Source organism: Amborella trichopoda, chromosome 7 (assembly GCF_054954075.1).
Source record: "Amborella trichopoda isolate Santa Cruz 75 chromosome 7, AtrichopodaSantaCruz75HAP2 v2.0, whole genome shotgun sequence".
Taxonomy (NCBI): Eukaryota; Viridiplantae; Streptophyta; class Magnoliopsida; order Amborellales; family Amborellaceae; genus Amborella; species Amborella trichopoda.
In genome coordinates, this window is record NC_142342.1 from 23,102,856 (window position 1) to 23,113,607 (window position 10,752).

Consider the following 10,752-nt stretch of genomic DNA (forward strand, 5'->3'; position numbering starts at 1 on the left):
AGGATAAAATAGAAATAATAGAGAGTAAATAGAGCTCCATAAACATAGTTCGCATGCATATCTAATAAATAAATAGGTGAGAGAGTATCATTAAACATAAAAAAAAAATTACGAGAGAGAATGAGGAAATAGAGTTCGGGAAGAGAGAGAGCAAGAGAGATAATCTGTTGAGACCGAAGAGAGAAATAATCTGTTGAGAGGGAGTCATTGAGAGAGAATAAAATATAAAATATCCAAATAGAGGAGAGAGACTAAATAAAAAGAATGAATACAAGGACAAAATAGAAATAATATAAAATTAAGAGGATTAAAATGGAAATGAAAAAGACACTTGGAGCAAGAATAAAAGGGGTTTTCCTCTCACTTTATATATAAAATAAAATAAAATAAGAATAGTTTTCAAAAAAAAAACAAATAAAGCCGAATCTCTTGGAACTTTATCAAGATCCAAGCATGCAATAGATGTTGTGTTTGCATCAATAAGGATATGTTAGAAAAAGATCAAATATCCCAGGTTCTTCAGCCAAAGCACGCAATGCATCAATGTCATCATCATTTCATGCTCCGATTAGTTGATCATTTGACGAGTGTCGGCCAGATAAGTAAACTACAGACAAACCTACAAAGATACCAATGAATAAGTAACAAGGTTAACATACTGGAAAGCACAGTTCAGCATTTCTTTCCACAAAGCAAGAAATAACTGGATATATAGAAGGCATTTCATTTCAGATTATGGACAAGCAAATGCAAGGAAAAAATATATAGAAGGCAAGTACTACAAATATGGAATATGGGACATATTTCTCTAAGAGTCATTGCCGGAGTTCCCCATACGCACTAGCACATCAATTCCTAATCCAAGTAATTGATCTTCACTTTGGCATGCATCACGCTTATGCAGTATATGACCATTTTCTGCCAAGAAATATCAATCCATTCTACACTGGGGTCATAAAACTTTAGAATGGTGATGAAATCCACATTTTCAATCCTATCAGAGCTTATTTCTATCATTGATAGGGACAGAAGTCTAACTATTAGCTGACCCGAAGAGCATCAGTTTCTATGCATGACCACTGAATGAAACTCTTTCTATAGACTTGAGAACCATGGGTCTAGCAACGTATTGATCACAGGCACCCTGAAATACCAACCACCATTTCAAGTGGTAATCAGCAAGGAATTTTGAATGGGAACTTCATTTGAGGTGACGGTTTTGATGGGTGGGTTACAGATAGTTCATACCAAAACTCCATGCGAACCATAATCAAGTGGTATTCACAGTTCTACTCAGAGTTTTCTGTGAATTACCTTTGAGAAAAACCCACTGGTTCAGTAAGTCATTTACCAGAGACCACCGACTTAGAACAACAAACTAATGCTACTATTTCCCAGTTTTTGGAGCCAACCACAAGAATTGAACAGACGATGAAACATGGAATGTACAGCTTCTGGTTGCACTTCCCTTGATCTTTTCAGCGAGGTTAAACTGGTTTGGAATGAAGTCCATGAAAAGTGTGCTCTAGGAGAGCAATTATGAATTTTGGAATAAAAGGAATCCATGCTTGGACAGGTTTCAGTTAGTGTGCTAGGGACATCATCATAGAGGTTGCCACCACAATGGGAATGGGACCAATTACAGTCATACAAAACAATTCATTCAATGGTGAATCAAGTATCAAATGCATTTTACAAGTGCTGTGCCGTTATTAGATGATTAAAAGCACTGAAAATTAACTGTGGTCAAAACCATCAGGCACCAATCAAAAAGTTCAAACACATCAAGTTACATAGCAGGCCATTACATTGTAAAGGGAATTTACTTTGGTCTTTGGCAAGAAAGATTTTTCTTGCTCATAGCATACAAATTCCATTCATCTGATCTATTCATGTCAATTTTATTGTCTTTATTAAGTTGCACGATTTCAACTATGTTGCCAAGCTTGATAACATCATCTATGCACTGCACGGTTAACCAAAACACTGAAAATTACCTCTGTTTTACTCCTCGTTTAGGTGTAAGTTACTTGCTATGACAATTGATTAACTTTTGAATTAACGGCAACTTAACAAAATCAATTTTTTAATATCCTAAATTTATTTTTTTTAATAGCACAGAAACTCTCCCTAACCCATGTGGGGTCAGGAAGAAAGGGGTTTGTTTTGGATTGGGTATCCTAATTATACCAGGATATATGGCAGCACGGTATTTGGGGTAGATCAATAATACAAGGTCTCAATGAAGTAGATTTATGGTTAGGGCTACAGGGAAGGGTTTATTGGGTTCTGACAACATTTAGGAAAGGTTTTAAGGTTTCTAGAGAGATTACACCGTCTAGAATTCCTAGTTTATCAAGACACAAGAATGAAAGGAAGCTAACTTGGGTTGGTTTTAGGATACAAAAGACTAAGAATGTACCATATATAGGTAAGTAAGGTTTGTTGGGGTCAATTGTCCTAGGGTTTTGAAGAGCTTTTGAGATGACAAAGGGGTGCTTTCTCAGGGTTTTGGTGCGATGGTGGGATAGAAGGACTGAAGAACAGAAAACGAGTGAAATAATGGAGGAAAAGAAAAAAAAAAAACTTAAATTGGATAAGCAAACAACATCTTATGGGAGGACTGCAATTGTTAGGCATCAACACCAACCCAAAAAGCAGGAATTATGAAATCAAGTCTCAAGACCATGGAAGGAGGCAGCGACACCTAATGATGGAATTAATACCAAAGGGAAATTCATTATCAACTCAATTTAATCTAGCCTAGGGTCTGACATGGTATTTATAAGGGTCTGAATTCCTCTTTCCTGATTAAACTAAATAGACCTAATTAATGTCAAATTCCTAATTGAATTTCTCAACAGGCTTTTGACCATGATTGGAGATTGAAACCTTCTAATTAAGGGAAAAATATAGCAATACTAGTCGTAGATCTCAAAATTTTGAGATTTGAATCAATTAAAATAGGACATAAAGGTGAAAAATTACGTCCTTTTAAAGCTGACTGCATCATTCTCCTCCAATTAAAAGGAATTCAACTCTCCTGATTTTGTTGAAATGTTAGTTTTTTCTTGGGCTTTCCACTTGACAAAGAACTAATGTTAATTGAAGTAATTTGGTGATGCTTAAAATTTGATGTGCTTGTAGAGCATGCAATAGAGGTGGTGGAAGGTGCAAGGGATTTTGGCTTCGAAATCGATTTTCCACCCACATCACAAATTTGTTGGATTAAGTCCACAATCAAGAGTTTTTCCAAACGTCGTTCTATCTTTATTTCTCTTTCGTTAAGTTATTAGGACCTACATGTTTTATTTCCAATTTGTATGGCATATTACCATTTTTCTACTTTCATTACTATGAAAGCGATTTGAGAGGTGCAAGAAACCTAATTGGACTCTCACGTCACTCCCCCTTCTTCTCCGTCTTTTATTTTCATCTCTCTCTCTCTCTTCTTTGACATGGTATCAGAGCATTGATCCTTTCATCCCTCTTGCTCTTCATCCTTTCTTCCCTCTTGCCCTTCTCCTCTACCCTAAATATTTTTCTCAATCCTTGGATAGTTTTTTAACCAAAACCTAGAATCAATTCTTGGAATGTGTGATACAAAAAATTAGGGCTACTTCCTAGGGTTGTTTCATAGGATTTTGTAAACAGAAACCCATGTGCGTCTACATTTAGTGTGGTGATGCTATTGTTTGTGTCAACCCACTTTAAGGTCGAGTTCCATAGAGGAACAATTGCCTAGTTTCAAGGTTTGTGGGCAACTATGAATCATTTGCCAAAGTTTTCTCTCAAAAACCCTAGATGCTTTGTGTGTATAAATGCTCCCCTAGTCTACTCAAAGAGTTGCAACATGGTGACGCTCAGGTTTGGATAATGGGTGTTGCCCAAGTTTATTCAAGTATGAGAAAGTGACTGCTTAGATCTGAATGATAAGTATCTCTCTCTCTCTCTCTTTTCTTTCAAAGTCATTCCTAGCATTACACTAGCCTTGGCGTGGTGATTGTATTCGGTTGATTCCGGTTGTCTCCTTTATCTTTCATTTCACACAATCATGGATAATGAAATTAAACCCAGAACCTTCAGCTTTCCTGAACATGTGGGGACAAAAATTACTTCAGAAAAATTAAATGAGTTCAGTTATGTTGTATGGGCTTAATCTGTTAAGGTATACCTTGGTGCTGGGGGAAAATTGAAGTACTTGACTGAGGACAAACCTAGTGAATCTGATAGTGGGTATGAAGAGTAGATGAGACAGAAATATGTTATCACGAGTTCATGACTTGGTTATGAAGCAGTATGGAACCTCATGAATGGAGGTTTTGACTTGGTAGTGAAGTAGTATGGAACCTCAGGAAATGGAGGTTTCTCGACACCGCAAAAAGAAATTTAGGATACTTTGAAAGAAACATATTTGCCATATAAGAATCTCTCTCAGATATATGAACTGCTTAAGAAAATGTTCTGATTGCAATAGGGTAATAATAAGAGTCTGACTGCATGTTCTACTGCCCTTAGAGATATGTGAGAAAAGTTGAATCTAAATCAGCCTATATTTGGTGATGAGGAATTACAGAGGAAGCAGCGTGAAGAATTTAAAGTTACCAAATTTTTACTAGGCCTCAATCCTAAGTAACATTGTGTTCATGGACAAATTGTTGCAAGCAGTGAGCTACTGCCCCTTAATAATGTGTATGCATGCATTCAACATGTCAATATATTTATCTATCCTATGCCTTCTTCTAACTTGAGTTTTACTGATGGATCAGCATTGAATATATTGCGGGGAGAGATGATGGAGGTAGAGGTCAGGGGTGTGGTCCTGCTTAGGGAGAAGCCACAGTAGAAGCAATGGAGGCAAGAGTCGTCGAACTCAAAACTTTGAGATAAGGTTGATAAGCTTGCTTGGGAAAATCAGGTTTGTTATATATCTGAGGATGATAACTTCAACAATAGTAAAACTATGTAGGTGATTCCATTGTGCTTTCAATAGAAGAATGTAATAAACTTGTTAAACCATTATAGCAGCCTATCATCCACCTTTTCACGTCCACTATGACCCTTGTTAACTCAGATATTTATGTGCTTCTTGCATCTCAAAAACTTACTACGTAAGGTTTGGAGCTTCCGACCACATGACTAGTGAATCCTCTATTTTTGTACATCTGGATAAGTGTATTCCCAATTCCTCTATTACATTTTGTATATCCAAAATTCTAAAAAATGAGATACGTAGAAGATCCCTTTCTAGGATCTTACGATCGAGCTTTTGGAATGGATCACCAACTAAAGTAGGTGATCCCGGTAACTATGAGGCATCCAGCTGCTAAACCATTGTGTGATGTGTCTACAAGATGAAACTATCACCATCTCTTTATGCACTATGGAGTGGCCTCCGTAAAATGGTCCAACCACCTCCAAGCTTTCGAGTGACATTGGGTCATCCCGACATCAATCCCTCAACTCTTTTACCGTCTTCCTAACAGCGACCTTCTCCAAAATAGGTGGATTCCAAAAGAAGGCCCCAGTAATGGCTACCTTAAGGATTTTTTGGAAGGAGAGAAATTTCATGATTTTTCAAGCATGAGTAACCTTGTATCGACCGTTCAAGATGACATCAAAACTGAGACAATCCTTTGGACTAAGGGATTTGGGAACCTCTAACTTCATCAATCATTGAGATGGCATCCCTTACCTCAAATCAGACACACGGTCCGGGCCTCTCCTTCCATAGGGTCCTCAAATTAAACATGGACGGCTACTCCCCTAAGAAACCCAGTCAGTCAGGCTCTGGGGGTATTTGAAAGGGTGCCCAATTCTTTCTTTCTAAGGATTTATTGGTCACACCGAATCCACCATGGTAGAGACTATTACTCTTTTAGAAGGCCTCAAATGTACTCAGCATGCCAATATCCTTATAACCCACTTTATCATTGCAGGTGAGTGGGTGGCTCTAAGAATGTCATTGCATGGGCTTCAAGATGTGTTAAAGCTCATGCCGATTAGGGCACCTCTATGATAATATACACCTTTTATGTTAGACTTTACAAGTTAGTTTCAGAAACATACTAAAAGAGGCCAACAATTTGACTGATGGTGGTTGTGCTTTCAATTGATGAATGTAACAAACTTGTTAAACCAGTATAGCAGCCTACCATCCACCCTTCCACTTCCATTATGACCCTTGCTAACTCGGGTATTAATGTGCTTCTCGCATCTCAAAAACTTACTCCTTAAGGTTGGGAGCCTCCAACCACATGACTAGTGAGTCCTCTGTTTTTATATATTTGAATCAGCGTATTCCCAATTCCTCTATTAGTTTTTGTATATCCAAAATTCTAAAAAATGAGATACGTAAAAGATCTCTTTCTGAGATCTTACGATCGGGCTTCTAGAATGGACCACCAACTACTAAGTGATCCCGGTAACTATGAGGCATCCAGCTGGCAAACCATTGTGTGATGTGTATACAAGAAGAAACTATCGCTATCTCATTATCCCCTATGGGGTGGCCTCCGTAGAATGGTCAAACCTCCTCCAAGCTTTCGAGTGACATTGGGTCATCCCAGCATTAGTCCCCCAACTCTTCATCATCTTCCTAACCGCAATCTTCCCCAGAATAGGTGAATTCCAAAAGAAGGCCCCAGTAACAGCTATCTTATGGGTTATTTGAAATGAGAGAAATTCCATGATCTTTCAATCACAAATAACCTTGTAACAACCATTCACGATGACATCAAAGCTAAGACAATCCTTTGGCCTATGGGTTTTAAAGGCCAAAGGAATTTGGAAACCTCTAAGTTCCTCAATCATTGAGAATGCATCCCTCACCCCAAATCAGATACACAGTCCGGGCCTATCCTTCCATAGGGTCCCCAAATTAAACATGGACGGCTGCTCCCCAGGGAAACCCAGTCAATGAAGCTCCAAAGGTATCCGGAGCGCACTATCCTCTCTTTCTCAGTATTTATTGGTCGCACCGAATCCACCATGGTAGAGTCTATTACACTTTTAGAAGGCCTCAAATGTATTCAGCAAGCCAATATCCTTATAACCCACCTTATCATTGCAGGTGAGTGGGTGACTCTAGAAATGTCATTGCATGGGCTTCAAAACGTGTTCAAAATCCATGGAGATTGGGGGTACCTTTATGACAATATACACCTTTTACGTCATTGCAAGGGCTTCAAAAAGTGTTCAAAGCCCATGGTGAGTTGGTGACTAGGGTACCTTTATGAAATATCACCTTTTATGTCAGACGTTACAAGTCAGTTTCAGAAACATACCAAGAGAGGCCAACCATTTGACGGATGGCCTGGAGAAGGAAGGGGCAGCAATTGGACCTGCATCATAGAGCTCCTCTTCCTAGCTTAAAGACATTGGTTTGTGGGTTAGAGAGAGTCACTTAGTTTGTGGGTTAGAGAAAGAGCTAGATTTGTGGAGTTATAGAGAGCTAGTTTTGAGGCTAGGGGAGAGAATGAAACAAAATTTGGGAATTAAAGAAGGAGAAAAACATAGTTTTGTAGCTAAGAGGGAGAGAATAAAGTTCTATATATGATTATTGATAGTTTATGGAATGCATATAGGTTGGGAACACTATATCGATTGTATAATTTAAAAGTCAAATAGTTTCTAACTTATAAGTTGGGGTTTTATTGGCTAGCTAATCAATATTGCTTGGATATAAATTCCATGTAACCTTTAACAAACTTTTTATGTATTTTTTCAAAACTCCTAAAGAATAAACATGTCGGGTTAGGCCTATGAGCCATGCTGGACCATGATTCCATGGCCCAGGATTGGTGCAACCCAACAACCGAACTGGAATTCAAGACAAGGCCCAAGCAGTGGGCCAAATTTAGTGGCCCCAGCCCGAGCTTTATGGGGATGGTTGCCAGTCCTAGTTTGAATCCCCATTTATTTGACTAAGCTTAGGACTCAAGCTATCTTCATTAGGGATGGTTGCCAATCCTAGTTTAAATAAGCTTGGGACTCATACTATCTTCATTTTCCTAAACTTCCTAGGCTTCTCGATTGTTTCAATACTCAAGCTATCTTTATTTTCCTAAACCTCCTAGGCTTCCAGATTGTTTCAAATCAACTTATATATATTTTTAAAACTTCTTCCTAAAACATTTTAGGTAGGGCTGGGCCTATGGGCCAAGCTTCAAAATGGACCCTGGCACAGGCCAACCCCATGCCTAGCCTGCCTATTACCTAGACTAGCCAAAATCCCTATTTATTTGATTTAACTTAGTCTTCAACTTATTTCCTAAACTTTATAGGCTTGTAGATCCTCTATATTTTCCAAAACTTCTTAGGCTTCCATAATCTTTAAATTAACTAGTTCATTCATAGTTTTATCCTTTTAAAGAAACTAGACTCTTACAAACCATGGAAAGTGTATTTTCTATAGCTTTTAAAGTTTAAACAAAAATAATAAGCTATCCTTGCAAATATGAAAAAGGAACAACATTCTAAAAGCTAAAAGGGATTCTGACTTTCCTAAGTAAATCACATGACCTATTTATATGAAAATTAGTAATTGAATTTTTCAACATGCTTTCAACCATGATTTGCTCAAGACATCGGATTTAGGGGAAACTGAAAACTTCTAGGAGAAAGTTTTTATTTGCTATTGAATCACTCCAAATGGATATCAGGGTGAAAAGTTACACCCTCCAAACTGAATGCGCTTCATGAACCCCTTGGAAAACAAACAAGCAAACAATTTGGGGGTCCACCATAGTAAAACTGATTAATTCAAGATACAATCGCCAAGAAACAAGCAGATGAAATTCTGGAAAATTATAGTCAAGTGCAATTACAACCCATTATAGAATGGACCCGGTTTCTATACGGCCAAGCCCGCATATGTAGAAATGCAGGCCTCAAAAATCTATTTTTGAAATGAAATTTAAGACTTGAATTTTAAGGAGATGGAATCTCTAGTATGGAGATCATGAATATGAAGAAATAAATAAATTTTAGAAACTAGAAATAATAATTCTAGTAAGAAAACAGTTGAACCGTTATTTGCCATTGTTTTTATATGGAACACCTACTTGCATCCATCTTTCATCCATCTTTAAGATGGATGCTTTACGCTTCCTGGACCGCATATGGACAAATGCGGTCCAGCCCGCATGAAACAATTTTCCTTATAGAATTCACATACATACCATGAAGGGTAAATCTCCCACTTCCCTTTAGCCAGAAAAGGTTTTCACAAATCTTTATCCCATCAGTTTTAAATCCATATTGGGAAGCAGCAGATGACAAGAGCTTCAAGGCAACAGCTCCATAATCACCAATAAAATAAGTGGGGATTGGAACTGGTTCATCCCCACGTATATAACGCATCATCTCCTCGACTTCTTCGGCGTTGTTGGGGAAGAACTGACCCACACAGAGCAGGGCGTCCAAAGGGCCATTAGACTTACTCACCTGTGAGTATGGGCAAGCAAGGAACAGTGAGAAGCAGTATGGGCAGAAAAGGGGGATGAGAGAGAAGGAAGAGTAGAAGACGAGTAAGAAGAAGAAGAGAGAGAGAAGTAAAAAGGGCTTTGGAGCTTACAGATGTGAGTCGCTTGAAAAGGATATTGAACCGGCCTAAGACGTCGCCGCATAGGAGGATTCTGCGTGGTGCCATTATTGATTATTAAAGAACCGGCCTAAGACGTCGTCGCATAGAAGGATACTACTGGGTGGTGCCATTATTGATTATTAAACAACAATAAGGAGGAGAGGAGATGTTGCAGAGCGATAAAGAGCGATGAAGAGAAGTAGGGCATCTACCATGCAAAAGTTGTCTATACTAATGTCTCACTCTTTTAAAAATTGGATGATTTGTACTCAATCTTGAGATGTTATTTTTTGAAAATAAGGTTGAGCCCCGGAACAATCCGGCGCATCTCGAAAATTTACTGGAAGAGTATTTCACTGTTGAAAAACCCTCAAGTTCGATCCTCTCGACCTCACGATGTACAGATATGAGAAAAAAATTATTTCAAATTTTAAAAATAGTGCATTATGTATTATCTAGACTGCCAAATAGTTATAAATCTGCCTGATTATAATTAAATATGAAAATATATTTTCAACCTATTGTAAAGATTGATGATATTGAAATAAAATATTTCAATTGTCGATTAACAATAATTAGTCCAACGGCTGTACTTTTGAACTACACTTTGAGCCCAAAAATAATCTAAATGTTTGGGTGGATTGACAATGCAACTTGATTGAAAATGCAACTTTTGTATTGAGATCGTTTTTCAATTATGCAATAAAAACTCGATTATGAGATCTTGTTCTAGAGCCAATTTTTTATTCATAAAAATAAATAACAAGTTTGAAAGCTAGAATTTCAAATTTACTAATAAAAATGAATAAAACCCAACCTCATCGTAAAATCTCTCTGAATATAGATTACTTTGTAATACCAAAATAAGTTTTAGATCAGATAATAAGAATAAGTGAAATAAGTTTTTGTTCTAAATATCATCGAAAAAGCTTTCTATGTAACCCTACTCACATATTTACTATCTATCTATCTACCATATGTGAAGAAAAAATATATATTGTCTACCAGGTTAATATGGAAGGTATATATTACAATTAGTATATATGGGAAGGGTAGGTACAATCTCTTATATTTATGGTAAGTCTGGATATAGTATAGCTATCTGTGATTTGTGAAGCATGCAGAGCCATTGCTGAAACAGAGCTTTTTTTAAAAAAAAAAAAAAA

The 10,752-nt window shown here is 37.4% G+C and overlaps 1 protein-coding gene across 1 annotated transcript; it reads right to left on the bottom strand.

Moving 5' to 3' along the window:
* Positions 1–339: 339 nt before the first annotated feature.
* LOC105421911 (zinc finger CCCH domain-containing protein 64-like) lies at positions 340–9,815 on the bottom strand. Its single transcript, XM_011631026.3, has 3 exons — positions 9,578–9,815; positions 9,183–9,447; positions 340–619 (listed from the first exon to the last, which is right to left on the bottom strand). Exons 1-3 carry the CDS (start codon positions 9,650–9,652, stop codon positions 558–560), a joined length of 402 nt encoding a protein of 133 aa, XP_011629328.2. The 5' UTR covers positions 9,653–9,815; the 3' UTR covers positions 340–557.
* Between the last annotated feature and the right edge of the window lie 937 nt (positions 9,816–10,752).